Genomic DNA, 21,411 nt, shown 5'->3' with positions numbered 1-21,411 from the left:
GACAACAGTAGTTGTAGACTAGACTAGCACATGGATGCTCTTTGGATTCCTTGGGTTGTCCCATCCAAGGTCCTAGAGGGGGGTGTTCACGAATAGTACAACTCTTGCATCTCTTCAATGATTTTTCACTGATCTTCTCTCACTCTCGCTCTCGCATGGGGGATCACAACTCATGGCTTCCAATAATCTTTGACATGCTAAGCATTAGCACATGCAAAGTTGATAAGGTTGTTACTACTATTGCAACATTTCTTCAATGAAATCAATCCAAAAATAACACGACTTGGATATGAAATCCTCTTTCCATGCTCTCCTTTCCAAGTTGCACCCAAGAATATATATGGCTAATAAGAAGTATATAATGCCAACTTCACCATTACGATTCAAATTGGTTGATGAAAATGGTGTGAATCGATATTACTATGCCAGCACCTAGAAGAAAATCTGACATATTAAACATATGGCGAAAGTGCTCTTGCATGAGGATCAACAAGAAAACCACGCTAGCCACAATGATCAATAAACATCAAGCTTCACAATAGAGTTACATGGCTTGATGCCCAAAGTGGTCAAAAATTCAATCCTAAAACTTCTCTAGAGACAATTCACAGCTATGTTACTACTTCGTGCTGAAATAGATAGATTGTGTTCTAATGTCCTCTATGCCTTCTTCTTGACAAAGCAAACCCATAAAGTTGCTGCTAGTCTTACAACATGTGAATAGTGCAAAAAGTTAGAAGGAAAACCGAAAGACAATGATAGGAAGGGACAAAAGGTGAAACACTCACACATGCTGCCAGATGGGGCTCAGCTTCAGGCAATGTAGCGAACATCACAAGAGAAGCCGCTGCTTTCATGATAGACGGGTCATCCTGGCAACAAGCCCACTTCAAATCTTATGTAAAGCTCAAAACGATCAACAAGAAGCCATACACTCAAAATTACCAAAATTTCATATCCTGTCATCCATAAATTGTGATGCATTTAACACAATACAACCAGTCAGTCGACTTGGAGTATAAATAAGGATATTTGGAACAGGATGATCTCTACATTGGCACCAGCACCTTGGTGCAGCAAGAAAAGCATTGGGCTTCCAAAAGCGAGAAAAGCATTGCAGCAGAAGTGCGTACATGAAGCCCTTTCTGAAAAATAAAGGAAAATCAAAGAAGCAAGGGTTGATGAAGCACCTCTGCTTGCAGATTTTGTATAGCCTGCTGTATCCCCAATTGGACATCTTTGGCTGCAATTGGGAAAACACAAATTGAGAGATGGGATTAGTTTTAACAGAGAGGATCCACTTAGCCATTACTGCATATACGTGAGAATTCCTCAAACTTCACTGAAAGCTCAGTGGTGCAGCTGTCCAGCTGAATGGATTCCATCGATTCTAAATAACATAGATGTAGGCCAAAGCGAACACTTACGGGGAAGGGGCGATGAAGATGGAGATGGTGGCGCAGCGGAAGGGAGAGTGGGCGCAGCACAATCCGTCGGACTCACTGGCAACGCCCTGCTCATTTCCACAACAAGTAAGTTCATACCCCCTTACACCTAAAAGGCCAGCCCCGAAGGCCAAAACATGAAAGCCAAAGTCATGGGTTCGAAGCGAGCCGATCGCTGAACGGGTGAGCGCCGTAGCCAATCGGTCAAATGTTCTTAGTAGACGGAAGGGTAAAGGTCCAAAAATGGACTGCCCTTTCGCCAAAACATCCAACACTCTTTGATCTAGAGCGCTAGAACTAAATCAAACATGAAAGTCAAAATTGAAATTCCCTAAAGTCTAAAAATTCTCACGTACAACACTTGATTTCTGCATACCACAATCACAATAATGCAGTTAGACACTAACATTTATGGTCATGTGTGTGTGATGTAGCAGGTCAAGGCAGTTGAGTTGTGGGCAAGTGGCTGACAGCAACTAGCAGGACATGGAATAATCCAATAAGACATAGGGTTTTTAGTTAGTCCAATAAAATTCCTTTATCCTCAAAGTGGAATGTAAATAGCCTCATTCATGAGCTGACCCTTTTTTTGAATTAATATAAATACATGCCTAGAGGAAGATAGCTCACTCTGGGTATGGGGGGATGCTTGTACCCAATGCTCTCTCTCTCTCTCTCTCTCTCTCTCTCTCTCTCTCTCTCTCTCTCTCTCTCTCTCTCTCTCTCTCTCTCTCTCTCTCTCTCTCTCTGTGTGTGTGTGTGTGTGTGTGTGTGTGTGCGCGTACGCGCATGTGTGTGCATGGTACCCTCGATCTGGAGGGGCATGCACGTGAGTATGAGATGTGTTTTTGCCATCACGACGTCTCTATCCGCAAAAGTGGCATCAGAGCAAATAACTATGTCCTAACGATTTTGAAAAAAGAAAAACATGCAAATCTTTCTAGATGCAACGTCATGCGAAGCAAGAAGGGAGGGGCAAAGCACAAGGTGGAGGCAGGGACGAGGGTGAGGATGAAGCAGTAGGCCATGTGCGGGGAGTGGACAAGGGGGAAGCAAACAACAAAAAGTTTTTTTTTTTTAATTTAGCGCTCTCCGTGAGCAACCAAGCGGCGAGGCTCAGTTGGTGTAGGTCAAAGGTTGCAAGAGTGAACCTCCAAAGGGTGGGAGTTTGAATTCGATGCAGGGTCTTTTGTTTGACGCAATAAACGACAAACTAGTTATTGAGTTGGGAGGATTCTAGCCACTAAATGAATATAATAGAGAACCTGCGAGTAAGTTCATACCCCCTTACAACTAAAAGGCAAGCCAGCCCTGAAGGCCAAAATAGAAATTCCCAAAAGTTTAAAATTTCAGCATACCTCATAAATATAGAGACATTCCTTTTAAGTCGTCCACCCAACTCTTGAGGGGGGCTCGTTGCTCTACAAGCACTAAGCATAGTGGTCATGCATGGTGCTTGTAGCATTTAGAGAAATGCATTGCAGCCACTACAAGTAGGCATCTAAGAACGAGATTTTACAGTGCATAGCCTCGCCAATGGACCGTTGCAGGTTTTAGGGGCTCCTTCATGATGTGCTCGTTGATTCACGATGAAAGGAATAGTATGTAGACCTTGCAACTGGTTAGCTAGTGCACGTGAAGAAGATTCCTTCAAATTCGTAAAGCTCGTGTGACGCCATTAAGCGCTTGCAGCACATGACTCCCCCATTCCTCCCCAATCCCCACAACTGCTAGGCAAGACGGGGCTCTTAGGGGGGTCGCAGCAAAGATGAGTGGGGGAGTGGAGGGAGGTCACATTCTATTATGAGCAAATGAGAAAAATATGCCAAGAAAATAGAATCAAGAACTTACTTATACTAGCGTTGGGAAAAATAGGGGTATTAAGTTATACTTGAGGAAGACTTTCCCTTCTCCTCATTTGCAATGCAGTTTTTGCCAATGGGAAGAGTTCACGTTATCTCCATCCACTCCTACAATTTATGATCAACCCTCTTCCTCAAATTTCAAGCATAAGGTACAACCTAAACTTTCTTCTTATCCCCACTACCCGCACTAATACGGGTGCGACTCAGCTCTTGGACAAAAAATGAGCTTACGAATAGTGGCATTAATGTCTACAAATATGAACTCTTTCACTCTAGGAGCCAACATTATCGTCGACTCTCATCTTCTATGAAGCGAGAACCAAATATCGCTATGAAAAATTGCAAAGGATAACAAATGTTTGAGAGATTGACAATGGGGTAGTTTTTCGTAGACATTCATGGAGTGCAAGTAATGGTATAATTGCATTTAGAAGTCTATCATTCTATTTTGATCGATTTATGAGAGAAGGGTGGTTACTTTTGTAGACGTTGAATGTGGACAATAGGTTGTATGTAATTGGCCATCTATACATGAATCATGTTGGGTTGCTATTGTTTGTGTGACATCCATATCATAGTGCTTTCTAATGAATGTTTTGGCATGGATGATGTTATGTGAATTTATGTCCTTAAAGTTAACAATAATCTCATTTAAAGTTTGAGCTTGTCCAGTATTCGAGTGAACATCATGAGGTAACCCTTGGTTTTGCAAAAGCCTAACAAGCTTTACATTAATTTTGCACACCACACATCCACATTGCATGTTGGCCTTTCACACCACTTGCACTTTGCATATTTGCATTCCACATACCTCTTATGTCACTGTGGGACGGGTTTCTAACCTCACTCCTATCTTATTGCAGACATAGCGAGAACCACAAACATAATTGTCAATCCATGGGACGAAGCTGACTCGACTAGTGCATAAAGGCTACAAGAGGGTGTCAATCTCTTGGAAAACAATAGAAAACTCGTATCTAACACAAGCTACATTCAAATGACCTAAGTCATCAAAAGCTAATCGTTAATCGGCAAACAAATTATAATCGTTACAGCATCAAACGACATCCGAATGTTACGAAACTTCTAGGACGTGCTTAATGTCTCAAATCTCACTTTTGATGAAGTGCAAAAATCGCGATTATTAACGGCAGTGAGTTTTTGACCTAGTCGTTTTTTACCCCAAATGCATCTACATGCTTAGCAATGATGTCCCAATACCCCACCCCCGCCTATGCTTACTTTGTGATTTCCTAGCTTAAATTCCTGCTTATGATGAAATTAGGCCGCCGGTCGACGACGCCAAAAGCTACAGTGTACCATGAAATGTTTACATCAATGCGTAGAGCTCTTACCTGCGGTTGCAACGCAACAGATGGCACTACAATGTGACAACCGGGAAGGGAGTAGGAAGCGCGAAAAGGAGAGAAGCGAGCGTTGTTAGCTCACATTGTGTTTCTATTATCCAAAACTTAAAAATAACTTACAAAAATTGGCTTTTATATCTTAACCAAGGCTTCTTTGATAAAAAACTAATAATCTGGGAGATTTAACTAAGAATAAGTTGATACAATCTGACAGCTTATAGCCCTGGCTCATCGATTACAATATCCACCTAGAAAATAGGAGTTATAGTATTCTCGATTTATCAAAAGAATAAGCGTTTTTACAATAAAACTCCCAAAAAATGTTACATGGCTTAGCTTGCTGCTAGCATTCCCCCCCTCCTCGACTGTGTCGTCCCTTGATACAGTTTCAGGACTGAAGTAGTCTTTGGGTTGATGATTGGCGAGGCGGTCTTTAAGTGCATATAGAGCTTTTTCATATATGATGTGCCTTTCTTTGTCAGGGACTTGCAAAAACTGAATGAGTGACTTTGTTTTTAAGTTCGATGGTAGAATAGCCAACAAACCTTGATGTTAGATTGTGGATCGCTTGCCCAAAAATCTTTGTCCGCCATGTGAAGAATCTTGTGTAAAAAGCCTCTTTGAATGCCAACATATTGCTTGATGGCAGAAACAAGCATCTGGCGTAGAAGCCGTAGAGGACTTCTTTTGAGGGCTGTCCACTCATAACATAGCATAAACCTTTGTTACCTTCTAGGAAAGACATCCATGGGGCTCCTGCTTGCTCATGCTCATGAAAGGCTTGAATGCATGTAAGCAGCATTCTGTTGATTTTATAGAGCATTGCACATGAGAGGTCAGGGAGACTTTTGAAGAAGTTCATGGTGCCCGTTAGGGTTTTCACCATGGAGTCCTCCGTTGTTGGTCTCTGCTCTAGAGATGGTAGTCTTGGTTAGTTGAGCCAAGTTGGTCTCTTCTTCCTCAATGCATCATGTGCATGCCATGTTCTTACCCTTGGTACAATACAAAATGTAGGGTCTTTCTGTATTGTTGTAGGTGTTCTTATAAACAAAATGAGATATCGTGAGTTCTTGTTGAGCCAGTTCTTTCTTCATTTTGGGTGGAGAGCATCTGAACCTTCTTCCTGCATATCCTTGTAAAGTCTTTCTTTGACTTGGAGTAGCTCCACCTTTATCGAAGGGTAGGGTAGCGACTGTTGATGCCATTGAGTGTTGATTTGGTTGGGAGTGAGCTAGGTTACATTGACTAAGTGGAGAACTCTCAACTCCCAATACATTGTTGCTTTCCATTCAACATCTGCTTCATGGACAATCTCTTCTTTTAGTGCATCTTCTTCACCTTTAGAAAGTTGGACCATTGGCACTTGTTTTTCTTCAGTGATTGGTACCTGGAATTTAGAATCTCCTCCTAGCCCTTGTGATGGTTGTGTTTCCATATCTGCAAAGGAGACTGATGTTATGTCTATGATTGACTGTTCAGAGGTTCTTGCCTCCTCTTGAGCTTCTGTATGTCCTTCTCTCAGAAGCTGGTTAGCTTTCTTTAAATCCTCTATTTCCTTGAGCAACTGCTCTTCCCTTTGTACTCGCATCAAGGAGAGGTCTCGTTTTTGTGCCTGTTCAAGCTTCAACTCAAGTTCCAGGTCCTTGTTTCTCTTTTCCAAAGTTTTGTAGACTTCATTTGTCCCCTTCAGTGAAGCTACGGCTAGGTTTTCCCTAATCTACCTTAGAAATTCCGCTTGGTCATTGATTCTTTGCTCGGAGTATTGCAGTGAGGCATTAGCTACATCTAGTTGCACTTGGATCTTTTGGACTAACTGAGTAGTGATTAAAAGTTCATTGGTCACTTCAGTCAGCTGTTGGTCCTTGCTTTTGCATGCATCTGATAGCTTCGTGAGGAGCTCCCCTAAATCTTCCATCTCTTTTTGTTGTCTTTCCTTGACAGTTTGGTGTTGTTCTGCTTTGTTTTTTAGCTCTTTAATCTGGCTTGAAGATCCTCGGTGATGTTGATTCTGTCTTCGAGCTCACCTTGTAAAGCATCTATTACCTGTTCCAATTCTCTAGCCTTGGCACTGCGGCTAAGTGCTGTTGTTCGCATCTTTTCTGTCATAAGCTGCATTTGCTTTGCATACTCATTAACTTGAATGATGACCTTATCCATGGTTTCCCATTCTTCAGGTTCTACCTGGGGTTGCTTAGAGGTTTCAGTAGATTCGGTTTGCGGCTCTTTCAATGGTGCAGCGGATTCTGCTTGTGGCCTTGTAGTTGGTTCAATTGATTCTTCTTGAGGCTTCGTGGTTGCCTCAGCTGATTCTGCTTGGGTTGTTGTAGAAGGTCCAGCTTTAGGTTTTTCTGTTCCCTTGGGTTGTTCAAAATTGGCCTCTTCATGTGGCTTCTCTTTTCCCTTTTTGACCTCGCCTTCATTGGATTTAGCAGTTCGTGAAGGGCTCAAACTTGGTATGGGATGATCTTCTTGCTCCGTAGTGGGTGTATTGGGTGAAGTGGGTCTTGGAGACATCTCTCCTTGTTCATAATGTGGTTCACTTTGTTGTGCAGCTTCTGCTTGCCTTTGTTGCACAGCCGATTCTTCTCTTGCTTTCCTTTGCGCTTCTAGAGCTTCCTGTATCTTCAAGGCCTCGGCTTCTGCATACATTCGCTCAAGTAAATCCTTTGAATCTTCTAGGACCTTCTTTGCGGGGTTCTTGGTCCTTGGACCCTTGATCTCTCTCGAACTCCATGATTGCGGGTTTTCTCCTGCAGTTTGGCGGCTTCTTTCATACGATTGTTTCTCTCTTTCAAACTTGGGCCTTTTCTGTTGAGGTTCTTCTTGATGGGTTGCCACTGCTTTCTTCTTCATTTCTTCTCTTCTTGCCCTCATTTCTTCATTGTTAGAGCTTTCACTGCTGTGGGCTTCAGGTGAGCTTTATGCTGATTCTTCATCTGATTTATATACCCTTTTATTTGTCGATCTAGTGGTTCATGGAGAAGGTTGAGCTGATACTATCCATGTTTTCTAATCTGGGGTTGGCGGTAAGTTTTGGCCATTCCAATAGCATGGTATGCAATTCTTGTTAGAACCTGTGGCTCCAACTGGTATGGTGGCAATTCTTGTAGCTTTTCTTTCTGAGACATCCTCTTCTTTGCCTTCTCAGTCGCTTGCATTGCACCTAATAGGGAATACAATGTCATCGTTAGAAAATTCCACGGATTTCGATCCAAAATGCCCTGTGTATGAATTGCTGGTAAATGATGTCCATTTTGCTTCAAATCAATTTTGGAGCATGCATAGATGCATAAAAACATGTAAAGATCAAAATCATGCAATCCATGCAAAATTTGCAACTAAAGTAAATAATCACGATTATTTTCAAATGGGTAATTTTTTCAACTTTTTGCATTTTTGATATCATAGGCTTGAAATATATGTGATTTAGATGCTCTAAGTGAAGTGTGGGCTCATTTGAGTGCACTGGGTGGAAATGGTGCCAGATTTAGGCTTCAGACTCTAACACAGTAGATATGAAGGGATTTTGGGTTTTTGTGATCAAATGTGATCAAACTTGATTGGTAGGCTTGGAACATCATGTACTTTGGTCCCATAAGGTCAAAGTTGAAATTTGAGCTCATTTTGGTGAAAAAGTAAATAATCGCGATTATTAACTTTTTCATCAAATTGGACATTTTTTGTTGCAAGTTGGTTCTAGACATGATGTAAAGCCTCTGGGTGAGATATGGGATGATTTGGATCAAAAAATGTGACAATTAACTCAAATTTGGACAGAAGAGCTTTTGGTGCGTTTTTTGATAAAATCAGAGGTTTTCTTGATCTTTTGGGTTCAATTCTTGACATATGGCATGTGATAGATGTATACAAGAGATAGATGAAGTGACAAGATAAATTTCAAGCCAAATGTGCACAAAAGTAAATAATTGTGATATTTACAACAATCACTTTTTTGCATTAAAAGATAATTTGATGACCTAAACATCTTTAATACATCTAAAACAAGTCCTAAAATAAATTTGGTAAGGTTTGGTCGTGTCGGCATCACTTTCTGCTCTTGTCGACTCTGAAATCACCGGATTTTGTTACTACTTGGTGTGTAGAGTTGGTCGGTCACTTTTGAAGCGATGGATTTATCCACTACATAGTCCTGATGCTGCTCATCCAGTTTGGGCTCATTCGGCATGTGGCAACAACCTAGATTACTTACTTGGGACCCCCTCGACCCCTACCAAATGGTCATCTAATGATATGGAATTGTTCTACTATCTAGGGGCATGCTACATTTCAAGTCTCGTCCGATTCAATTGAGCTGACAGGCCGCTATGGTCGTTTTTATGTCGTAGGCATTCGTACAGATCTGGGATTCTAGGGTTTTCTCCTTGGCCTAGACTTGGTACACCGTATAGAAACATTCTTTGATAAGGTTAGAGCTTACCCCTCATGTTTTGTGTGAGACGGTGCTGAAAATGGGTGACTGTGGACTTCGAAAATCGCGCGCGAAGAAGGTAGAAAGCTCTCTCCTCCAAGAGTGACTAGTGGAGATGAAGTGATTTAGGGCTACCTTGGATATCTATACTCGGACTTCCCAAACTATATTTTCTCAGATTTTCTTGTTAGTCCTACTAGGCCGTAAAATCTATGTTAGACTCAAAAATTTCTTCAATCGCACTCTATTAGCTCATTTTGCAAGAATTTGCAGAAACAGGCCTTGGCGGCCTAATTTAGGCTTCCCGCTTTTGTTTGTCGTTTTGATTGAAAATTTTTGTGTCTGTTCGTTCTTGTTCTTCTGATCAGCAGCGTATCTTCAGTTTCTCCATCAAAGCTCATTTGCTATTTATTATTAATTTTTGACATGTTTATTAAAAAATTTAAAGAAAATAATAAAATGCATTGAAAAAGCAAAGTGAAAAATCAATAATTAAGAAAATCCATTGGACAACACTATCTTATTACTTCTTGGTGGATTTCTCCATTTTTAAGCTCCAATATCAAGAAAAATTGAAGAAAATAAGCACGAAAGACTATTTTTGATAGTATATACAATATTTACACTCATCAGGGAGATGTTATCGATTGAAATTTCCCTGTTGATGATTTTTTAAGGGCATTATTAGGTAATTTTGCAAAAAGAACCACACGTTAACATCCAATTTTTTCCCTCCCATTGCCCTTAGTTATTGAAGTTCCCTTCCATCCCTCCTAGATGGAGTACTCCCGGACGACTGTGTGCATGGGTTGAACAATCGTGTCTATGCATAGCCGTGGTTGGCTCTACCATGCTCTAAAGATCAATGCATTTCAAACCAGCATGTTGTGCAAAGAGTTGGGTCTTGAGTAGTTAATTCAAGGGTTTTCGTGGTCAAGGTTTCCTTTTGATGTCTTCTAAAAATAGTAGATTTTGTAATTTGTGTGCTCTTTGCCTGATTGTACCATCTGGATGCTTTGGCACACTGATTTCCTGAGCTGTAGGTATAAATGATGATGGTTGCTAAGATTTAACTCTCCATTGGTATCTTGGTTTTTTGTTGATGAACTGTTGTGGTTGAGTGTTTTGAGACTTAACTTTCCAATGCTTCATTGGCTTTACAGTTTGTGGAGAAGATAAATGCTCCTTTTTCCTCCAAATCCATCTTTTGTTAGTGTCCCCTTTCAAAGATGTTTTTCTTTGAGTTGTTATATGTGAAACTTTCTTTGTTATGGTAGATAAGTTTTTAGGCACCCAAATTTGAGATGGCTTGTCCTTGAGTTGTGCTTTTGGTACCCAAATTTGCATGACTCCTTGCATGCTACTTGTAGCATTTGCTTGTCTAGAGGGTGAAGAAGATTGATTATTCCCTTGTTTCTCTTGTGTGTTTCCTCTTTTCCATTCCTCTTTGCTCGGTGCAATTGGAACAATGAGTTGTCCTCCTTTAGGTGATAGCTTGAGTTGATTGGTGTCCCAATTTGGTACCTCCTTGTACGTCCGCATCCATGAGATCCCAAGAATCATCTTTTCACTCATATGTTCATCTGGTATGTATACAAATTGATGAGGGAATGAACATCCATGTACTATCACATTCAAGTTGACTACTCCCAATTCCGGTGTTGGGTTTTCGTTGCATCCTTTGATAGCCGGTATTCCCGATGCTAAGGACTGATTCGTCGCTTTCTTGTAAGTGGAATAACTGACTGCATTCATTTGAGCTTTGGTATCTACCAGTGCATTTGTGCTATGATTGTTCAGTTGTACTTTGATGCGAAGGTCCATTCCATCCAACCATTCATCATCCGTTGACACTACATCATTCTTTAATTCCCATATTCTGTCGTCTGGTTCCAAAGTGGTGATGGAAATAGGTGTTTGTTGATTTTTGAAAGCAGCTTTCCGCTTGAGTACTCGAAGTCGAGCTGCCTCTTGGGCTTCATTAATAACCTGCTATCGTTTCATCTTCTTTGCTTTGATGCATGCATCTTCTCTAACAAATCATTGGTTAGTGACAAATGGTACTTCTTTAAGCGGCATCCACTAATCCAGTTAGCCATTGGTTCACCATCTAGAGTAAACAACTTAACTGTCCACTTGGGGATACATCTTCAATGATAAACGGTCTGTTTCTCTTTTTCTTGAACTTGGGAATGTGTTGCTTAAGGGAATAGACTAAAACTAGGTTCCCTTTTTTGAAGATTTTTGTGACTAGATGTGGATCAAAAAACAGTTTTTGTTTTTGTTTTTGTTTTTGTTTTTGTGCGTAGATGTGAGCTACAACTGTTAGCCTTTGCTCATTAAGATTTTCTAAATCTTCAAGCCTCTCTGACATTTCATGTCCGGTCCACTCAAGATCTTTAGCTACCCTTAGTGTTGGCAATAGAAACTCTATTGGCAGTATGGCATCAAGACCATAAACAAGATTGAAAGGTGTAGCATTCAAAGCTGTCTTGAATGAAACTCTATAAGCCCATAGAGCGGCATGTAGATTCATTTACCAATCAATTCGTCTTGAACTAACCATTTTAGTCAATACCGAGCTAAGAATTTTATTCGTGTGCTCAACTTGTTCATTTGCTTGTGGCATGATAGGGAGTAGATTTGTTATGGATGACCATGAATTCATTCAGCAGATACTCAATTACCTCGTTGAGGAAATGAGTTTCCCTATCATTAACAATTTCTATTGGATGTTTGTATCTTGTGATTACATTCTTATACAAGAATGCGGCTATGGTTCTAGCATCATTCTTTTTGGTTGCCTTAGCCTCTGTCCACTAGGTCAAATAGTCCGTAGCTACAATGATATATTGAGCTTGAGTTCTATAAGCAGGTGGTTGTATTGGCCAGACAAAATCTATGCATTAAAATTGCTCTAGCGGTGGTTTCACTAGAAAAGTGACCTCCCGCTAATTAACATGTGCTTGTTCTAGAGTGGGGATATATTCATCTTCATTTGCACAAAGATGCAAATGTTGATCCTTTCCTCTCCAATACAATTGGTTTTCAATAAGAGCATAGTTTTTTGCTTCAGTTTCAATAGCTCTTTGGCGGCGTTTACTCATATCCTCCAAAAATGTTATACTTGATAATTAAGTAACTAGATAGTTACTCCACTTAGGAACGAGTGATATTTGGAGTAATGTCACATGAGGTATGGGTGCTTGTTTCTGGCATTGAAGACAAATTTTCACAAATGAGTGAACATCACTTCTCATGGTTGGCCAAAATACTCCAAGTCTCAAGATCTGTTGCATAGTTTGGTCTTCCGCAAAGTGAAGTCCTACTATGGTAATGTGTGCTTGACTTAGGTATTGGATTTTCTCCTCAGGATTAATACACAAAAGAAATATTTCATCTCTATTTCTTTTGTATAGTGTTCCAGCTTTTAGTAATTGATACATAGCTGATTGCCCAATTAATTCGGGTGTAATAGGAAGTGGTATTTGAGAATCCACTTGAGCTATAGTCATCAATGAAACCATATTTTTTGACCAACGGGGTATCATTTCTATGGAGAATATGTACGCATTTGGTAGATCATCATCTACCCCTTTTGGTGGTTCTCCTGAAATAATCCTCAATAGATGATATGCTCTTTGGTGTGTGGTGCTCTTTTTTACAACTACAGTGAAGTCAAATTCCAAAAGAATGATGAACCATCTCACTATTATTCTTGTGTTGCATGGCTTGTCTACCAAGTACAATAAAGCTTGGTGGTCCACAAATAACACAAATTTGTTGGCTAATAGGTAATGTCTATACTTTTTTACGGCATAGATCATCCCTAATCCTTCTCTCTCGGTGGTTGTATAATTCTTCTCTGCCACATTCAACTGTCTACTAGCATAAGAAATAGGAAAATCAATTTTCCCGTCTCCTGGTTCAGCTAATATACATCGAATGGCAAGATTGGAAGCATCAACATGTATATGGAATATCTTATTCCAATCTGGTGCTTTCAATATTGGGGCTGAAGTGAGAGCTTGCTTAAGCTTTATGAAGGATTCTTCACACTCATCAGTCCATACAAAGAGTGTAATTAGGCTATACATGGGTTTTGCGATTATAGCATACATGTAATTGAATCGTCTGTAATATCCACAATGTCCCATGAAAGCTTGAACCCCTTTGATTGTTGTCGGTCTAGGTAATTTAACAGTAACATGAATTTTATCCATATCGGTCGCTATGCCATTTTTAGACACTATATGTCCAATAGTTTTTCCTTGTCTGCTTATAAAGGTGCACTTTTCAAGATTTCAACAAACCCTATAAAATCTACATTTCTCAAATACCTTTATGAGGTGTTCAAAATGATCAGCCCAGACCGATGAATGTACACATAAATCATCCATATATACTTCTAAGAAATTCCAAAGATATTCTTTAAAATCATGGCTCATCAATCTTTGAAAGGTGGCAGGAGCATTAGTTAACCCAAAAGGCATAACCCGATAGGCAAAAATACCCCATTCAGTTGCAAAGGCAATTTTATGCTAATCTTTGGGATCAACCAAAAGTTAATTGTACCCTGAAAAGCCTGGTAAAAAACTGTAAGCTTCTTTTCCTGCAACTTGTTCTAAAACATGCTCGGTGATTAGAAGAGGGTAGTTGTCTCTAATGGTGGTTGCATTCACTTTTTTGAGATTGACACACACTCTTAATTTTTCACTTTTCTTGGGTACTACCACAATTGGAGACACCTAATTTGTGTGTTCAATTTCATAAATGAATTCGGCTTCCTTGAGCTTTTCTATCTCTTCTTTGATCTTTCTGGCAAATATTTCATTATAAGTATATGGCCTTTGTCTACTTCGTTTTGCATCATCTCTCATAGGTATGGTATGTTGACAAATTTTTGGATCAACACCCTTGAGATCTTTATAAGACCAAGCAAAGATATCTCGGTATTCCTTCAGTAAGCTTAGCAGAAGCTCTTCTTCTTCTTCGGTCAAGTCATTTGCAATGTAGGCAGGTCTAGGCTCTTCTCCTGGTTCAGCTAGATCTGAATAAGTTGTCATGTTTCACGAAGATACATAGGAAACTATGCAGAAGGCTTACATATACCAAACATCAACAGTGCTACCCAAAGTGTACCTTCATAGTCCCAAAAGGTGAAATTAAATTAGAGTCAAACAGTTTTAATCTCTTACAACGAAGCATGCTATAGTGATCATCCTAGGAAGGGGGGAGCTGTAAATCCATCAAGCTTGGCTCATGTACTAGGAAATGCTACACCAATTAGAAGCCCTAGAGCCTTTAACCAACAAACCCCTTCAAAGCAGAAACCATTAAAAGATCATATGGTTTTTGGAAGTTTCCAATTGACCCAGATTCCATCAGAAATCAGCAGACAAATGCTTTATATGAAGATCATCAGAGACAAAAGTTTCAGTTGATCTCCATAAGTCAAGTCAAAAGCCGACAAATCCACTAGTGTTCAAACAGTTTCATGTGATCAAGCTCACATATGCATATCAAGATGCACATGGTAATGAATATCAACAAGATCAAAACCTTGTACAAACCCCTACTATGGATGACACAATTGAAATCAAAGACTATCTGAAGTTGATGCAAAGCCTCAAGTTGCCAGAACAGGTGACATCAAAGTCAAAGTCAATGGGAGCAAAAGTTCAGAAGGCTACACAAAGGTCACCACCAAAATCTCCTTCGAAGAGACAGATTCTACCAAAAAGTACAATGGTTCTTTTAAGGTCAAAGGTTACTCAAATGCAGGAGGACAATGCTCAACAATTACAAAAAAGTGCAGTATCACAATCATACGAGTCAACATTGATTGAAGCAGGTGATCAAAGCAAAGAAAATACAGATAAAGCTCAACCAAAGGACACTGCCACAACAAAAGCACTCAAAACAGAAAAAGATCTCGAGACGATCAAGTGCCACATAATTGGTGAAAACAAAGAAAAACTGTCAAGAGAAGTAAAGCTAGATTTTCAGCTAGATAAGAACCTCATGTCTTTTTGCACTTGGAAAAGATGTGGCCAACCACAACTGGAAGATGCTCCTGAATTTGTGAGCATATCAGGAAACAACGAGCATAATGCTGGGGAATCATCTCCACCACCATTGAAGTAAGTTCACAGATCGTCAAAGCTCAATTCCACATGATCACAGCAAAGGATATGCCAGATGACATCATAATGGGAATGCTGATGGCTCAGAAGATGTTAGAGATACAGAATGTAAGCAAGATGCAGTCTTCAAAGACAACCAAGAATGAAGACCAAGAGTGGTCACCCACGGATGACATCACAAAGTCCTCAAGCACAGTTAAAATAGAGACTGATATTAAAGCATATCTTATTGAAGATGAATCATTTCCATCGAACAAAACTTCAAAAGAGCTTAAAACAAATCAGGTAATATTAAGTGCGTATCAAACAGAGCAAAGAGCAACCACGGAAGCTATTGAGCAGTGAATGCCATCGATACCAGAGGTAAAGAAGACAAACCTTGCAGACAAAGGTAAAGCTAAAGTGGAACTTCCATCGACTAGCAAAGAAGATGTGACAGAATATGCCTCTACATCAAAAAACCCTCATGGATCAGCTTCTTCAAGCAAGTCAGGCTTTCAAAACTTCAAGTCAGTTGCTGACACAACCAAAACCTCTAAGGAGACACCCAGAAAAACAAAGACATATCAACCAAAGTACTCAAGAAAGTAAAGGAAAGTCGAGCAAGTTTTTGTTCCGAGCAGTTTTGTCAAAGTCAATGATCCAGTTTGGATTAAAGATAGGAAATCAACACAAAAAGATAAACACACGGGATGGATAGCATCACAATGGAGCTTAAAATAACAAGAGTACTATGGAGGTAACATACAGATATGGGTGCCAAAACCGTAGGTTAGAGCATATGAAGTAACATCAAGACCCTCCCAAGAAAGAAGGCCCATTAGGTATCAACCTCAACAAGATCCTAGGATACCTAAGAAGTACGTATATAATAGAACAACATTTAAAGATATTAAAGTCTACCAGAGCTCACAAGAGGATACAAGACAAAGACGGATCTCAAAGAATCTTCCTCTTAGACAAGAATTCTACACATGTTATACAAAGATTTGGCTACTAGTCAACCACAAGCCAACTGCAACTACATCAGAACTGCATGAAGATCTCAAGAACTCAACAAGACCTAGAGCAGAGCAAAGTCAACAAAGGAGTTACAAAGATCCTCAACAAATTTGGATTCCTAAGTCTTCCAATGCTCCTAGTCAAAAGCCAGATGTCGACAGTGAACAAAGGCCTACAACAAAATCAAAGACTCCTATCAACATGCCTAATTGGAGAATCAAACAGATAATGGAGTCTTCACAGTCAAAGAAGGACAACCCAACCAACGATGCAAATCAAAGATGATAAAACAGGTATGACAAAAGAAACCTTCAATGCCAACTTGGTCCTTCGCTAATCCTCTTTTTGAGGATTCAAGCTTACTTTTACCTGAAGAAATGTTTGTAGTAAGCACAATAATGTCAAAAGTCAAGTCACCAGAGTGCAAAAAACACTCTTTGGAATAGTCAGAGTCGGGCTGCTGGGCCATAAATTGAGCAAAGCATTAGTCCCAAAGCTTCAAGTCATATTAAACTTTGTGTTAAGAATCGTAGTTATTAGGCTTACGCGCTCAAGCTTGAAGAGTTGAGCATATCTAAAGTCATGTTGCTCATGTTGGATGAGATGAGCATAAGAGTCAAAGTCTATTAACTTACAAGTGATGGAGTGTCGTAGAGTCCAACACTCATGCACAGTGTACAATAAGATGAGAGTACATATCTTCATCAACAAAAACCATTCTTAAAGGAGTGCTAGCTTGCAAAGCCATGTCATATGCTTTTATAGCTACACCATCCTTCTGAAGAACCCCTCAAAATATTTCTTGCACAGCATATTGTTTCCCATGTATTTTTGTGTATGCATAAATAGGATGTCCCACTATTGGACATATGCATTAGACACTCTTTTTTGCTTCCAACTATGCACCTTGAGTGGACTACAACAGGCAAACCAATGTTCCATCATGCTACCCTTTCATATTTACTCCCTTTTTAATTCCATATCTATCAACAAATAATCCCTTCAGTACTTTATTAATGTTTTCAATGCTAATAAATACTCCAATAATGCGTGTAGAACCTCATCATTCTACTTCCCTTGTACATACTTTTCATAAATAAACAACAGCCTCATTATTATACTAATACAATGGAAAAATGCAACATCATCTCTCACATTAGATATAATCCGACCAATGAAGTTGCTGTAGCAAATTGACCTCATCAACAAATTCAACGACAAATAAAGACGATTAGCCCATCAATAACCAATCAAAAATCCTTCCACACCCTCCACGAACACTTTTCAACAGTGCCCGAGGACGGGCACTAAAATCAGAAGGAAGGAATGTTAACTGAGTCAACGTCAGTTAACAGAAGCTGCTAAAGACCAAAGACATACGAATGCACATCAAAGATGGAAAAAAAGAAGCAGTAAAGATTGGAATTACACATTTTCACATTTTCTCAAAATGGTCACGTATTGTAAATTCCGGATTTATTTCAAGCCATTGTAATATTTTAATGTGTATCGGGCTCAATGGGGGTTCCAAGCTGTAAAGGACAGGTCAATTAGTGTGCCTGGGTAGCAGATTCAGTAAGTGGTGGATCCCTAAAGGCCTTGGGCGTCCAGACATTGCATATTTTTATCCTAGGTATATAAGGCAGTGTGTAAAAGAAATTGGGGTTCTCAAGCTCATTTATTGAGAGCACTCTTTGGTGAGAGCTCTTGAGCTGTGTGGCTATGGAGTCCTTGAGCTTTTCCTTGCTCATGTGACTTGGTTAACACTAATCAATGCTTAATTTTCTTTCACAATGCCTCTCTCATGCTTCTTATGATTGCCTATGATGCTTTGATTAGCTAGATCTTAACTACTTAGTGGTTAATCTCTCTCTAATATTGTTTGATTGCCCTCTCTTGCTTGTGTGTGAATGTAGGTTTTATTGGAGTGTGGTGCTCTATAGATCTATATGTGTGTGCTTGTGATTAATATGTTGCATGATATGATTAGTGTTGTGTGCATCTTGCAATCGTTACTGTGTGCGACTGGGTTAATTAGAGGTGAAGAGAAGTGGATGTGGAGATTCCCCTTCATTGTGGCTTAGCTCCTCCATAGGCTGAGAAGCTCACCTCATAGAGTTAACCATTCGTGTTGCCATGATTAGCTCACTAATCATGTGAGTGTTTCCATGCCCTAGCCTGGTAGCTTATCCCTCTGGATTGATAATTTTGTTGGTCATTGGAGATATGCAACAATGAAACCCCCAACAGCATTATATATATCAAAATTGCCAAAATTTTACTCAAATGCATACAGACTTTCCACCAAGCAGAGCAGACCGATGCACCATGAATGGCATTCCCCAAGGGCAATCAAGGGCTCTATTATGATTTGTCGGATCAATCACCTGATGAAGTCCTTTACGACTTCTATGCTTGAGTCATGTTTTTGTCTTCATAATACATGCAAACATTTGAGGAAGCCTTCTACATAGGATTCTTTACTTTCAGATCAAAGACCTTTGTCCCTGTAGTTGAGAATCTTCAAGCCAGGTTCGTGGGCTACACAACAATGGAGCTCAACACTCCTATTGACTTGAGTCGTGTTTTTGTCTTCATAGTACATGCAAACATTTGAGGAAGCCTTATACATAGGATTCTTTACTTTTAGATCAAAGACCTTTGGCCCTGTAATTGAGAACCTTTGAGCCAGGTTCGTGGGCTACACAACAATGGAGCTCAACACTCCTATTAACTTGCAGTTCTTGGCCGAAGCAGACAAGAAACTACGAATCATACTATGATGCCTTGGAAGCCCTTAAGAAGAAAAAAAGACACGCAAGCCGGAACACTATCCGATTCCCTGAAGCTGTGTTGGGGGTGATCTAGTCTAGGAGGGGGGGGAAATGTTAGCACATAGCTAACATCAGAGCCTACATATCTAGCCTATGATGTAATCTTTCACTTTTTTATCAATCTGGACACCTATAGCCCTAAGCCTTTGTAATTCTTTTATTTTCAAAATTAGTTTGTAAGACATTACGTGATTATAAGCCAGACAAAGTGGGGCTAAATGTTTCCAAATTGTATCAATGGAATCCTAGGCTGCAAAGAGTTATATAACAATTTTTACCCAAAACCTTTGGCTAAGGTATAAAAAGCCATTTTTTGTAAAACCTAGAGGAGGCTTTTTGGATAATAAGCGGTACGACTAATTATCAAAGCATTGTGTACTTCTTACTTTCTTCTCAAGCTCATAACTCCCACATGAAGTGTTTGTTTGAAGTGTCTCTTACTTCATTGCATTCACATGTGAAAGCTCTTTGTAACATTGTGCTTTTCTTGTGATAAAACTATGTCTTTGTTGTTGCTCGCCTACTCCTTAATGTGCTTATAACTCAAGATTCACTTAACCAAACTACATTATGCATTGGAGGGGTGTATGAACATCATTGCTAAGCTCTAGGGTGTATTCGAGGGTGAAAATGGCTATGTCAAATCTGCCCTATAGATAATAAGCACTATTTTGGTAAGTGGTCAAAAGGAGGATTTGAGGGCATATGCATGTGTCTTAGATCTTGCCTATCCATCCTATAAGTTTCATCTCATTTGGATTTTGTTTGCTTAGTGAATTGACGAGATTTGCTTGCGGTGTCGTAGTTAGCATTTGCTGCCTGACATGCAAATGAGTGTAGCTTTGAGTCAATAGGGATTGACTGTATTTTTCAAGGGACTGACAACCTCTAGTTGACTCGACTTCGTCCCACGGTATGAAATTTATGTACGTGGTTCTCATTGTCACTACAATAAGATAGTGAGGCTTGGCATTTGGAGAGCCCTACACCTTTTTGTATGTGTTTGATCATTGTGAGTATAAGAAAAATTTAAATGATTATCGAAATGTGAATCAGAATGTGACTCATCCTCACTACTATCATCAGCTAATCTCTTCTTCTTTCTCCCCTTTTTCTTCTTCTTCTTGGATTTCTTTTTAGAGGAACTTGGGTTAATAACTCCAAACCTCTTCTCTGCCCTTGTGGCAGTTTCCACCAAAATATCCAAACCTGCCCCAACATCAACACCTGGAACTGCATTCTGCAACTCTTTCCGTGAACCATTCATATAATATTCGTCTAACATTTCATCTGTAGGCCTCTCTGCATAAGTAAGCCTATTCAAATATTGATTAAACTTTTGAGTATAATCCTTGACAAACATTTTCCACTACTTAATACCCTTGACCTTATTAAACACATCATTTGGTGTCTTCTCCTTACGAAATCTGTTCAAAAATGCATTTCTCAATGCATCATAATCTGCAAAATGTCCCACATTAAAATCACTTAACCACTACATGGCTTTCCCCTCCAATGTCGCTTGGAATTGTCGCATCTTGGCTACTGCATCATATAATCCGTCAAATCCTCTGGCCTGCCATCTTGTTTCAAATTGAGCTACGTGGCAATTAGGGTCCTGCTTGATTTCCTTGAAAAGGTCCCAAACTTGACGCGTAAATCCGCTTTCGCTGTATTCCTTTGCGTATTTGGAGATAACTGCCTTGCTGAGGATGATGATGATGATGATTCTGGTAGTACTGTTTGCCGTGGGATATTTCTGCCAATGCCCAAAGGATCATATTCTAACCTTCTTCTTGTCAGAAACAATTGCTGCAACACAACACTGCCAACATATCCGGGTCTACTGCCCTATTCTCCTTAGCCTCATGAAAGATACCACCATACTGCTCAATATCCTCTAAATCCTCCGTACTTGGCTCTGATTCTTCTTTCAAATTGTCAACCTGAAGACCTCTATCTTCTCGACCTTCCTGCACTGGTGCACGTTGTTCCTCTTCTTGTTGCTGCAAGTCCCGCTGCCTCGTAGCCAACCTTGTCAAATAAGAATGTATTGATCGTTGTAAATTATCCAGAATTGATTACCGATGGAATTGACTTCTTCAAACCAAAATTGTCATAATAATTGCCAATATCTTTTCGCTTCCACTTCATCCTGGCACTCAACCTTCCCACAGAAGAGAGTAAATCCGACCATGAACACACATACCTAACGCTGTGATCGCAAGTGTATTATTAACCTTAAACATCCACACTTCCAACACCATACACTATAACAAACTGCTTGACAACTTCTGAGATACATTTACAGAAATCCGCCATC

At 39.8% G+C, this 21,411-nt stretch overlaps 1 protein-coding gene across 2 annotated transcripts in view; it reads right to left on the bottom strand.

Moving 5' to 3' along the window:
- The window catches only part of LOC147438449 (uncharacterized), a 44,823-nt gene extending 43,241 nt beyond the window's left edge, over positions 1-1,582 (bottom strand). Inside the window, exons 1-3 of one of the 2 annotated variants that reach the window (XM_086484110.1) lie at positions 1,428-1,582; positions 1,191-1,243; positions 789-872 (exon numbers count right to left, since the gene is read on the bottom strand). In XM_086484110.1, coding sequence (XP_086340236.1) covers positions 789-872; positions 1,191-1,243; positions 1,428-1,542 — 252 coding nt within the window. In that variant the 5' untranslated portion in view covers positions 1,543-1,582. The remainder of the gene's footprint in view (positions 1-788; positions 873-1,190; positions 1,244-1,427) is intronic. The other variant, XM_086484109.1, reaches the window with a different exon arrangement.
- Between the last annotated feature and the right edge of the window lie 19,829 nt (positions 1,583-21,411).

This window comes from Adiantum capillus-veneris, chromosome 16, assembly GCF_014529385.1.
Source record: "Adiantum capillus-veneris isolate H3 chromosome 16, ASM1452938v2, whole genome shotgun sequence".
Lineage (NCBI taxonomy): Eukaryota > Viridiplantae > Streptophyta > Polypodiopsida > Polypodiales > Pteridaceae > Adiantum > Adiantum capillus-veneris.
This window is presented reverse-complemented; position numbering and strand designations above follow the sequence as displayed.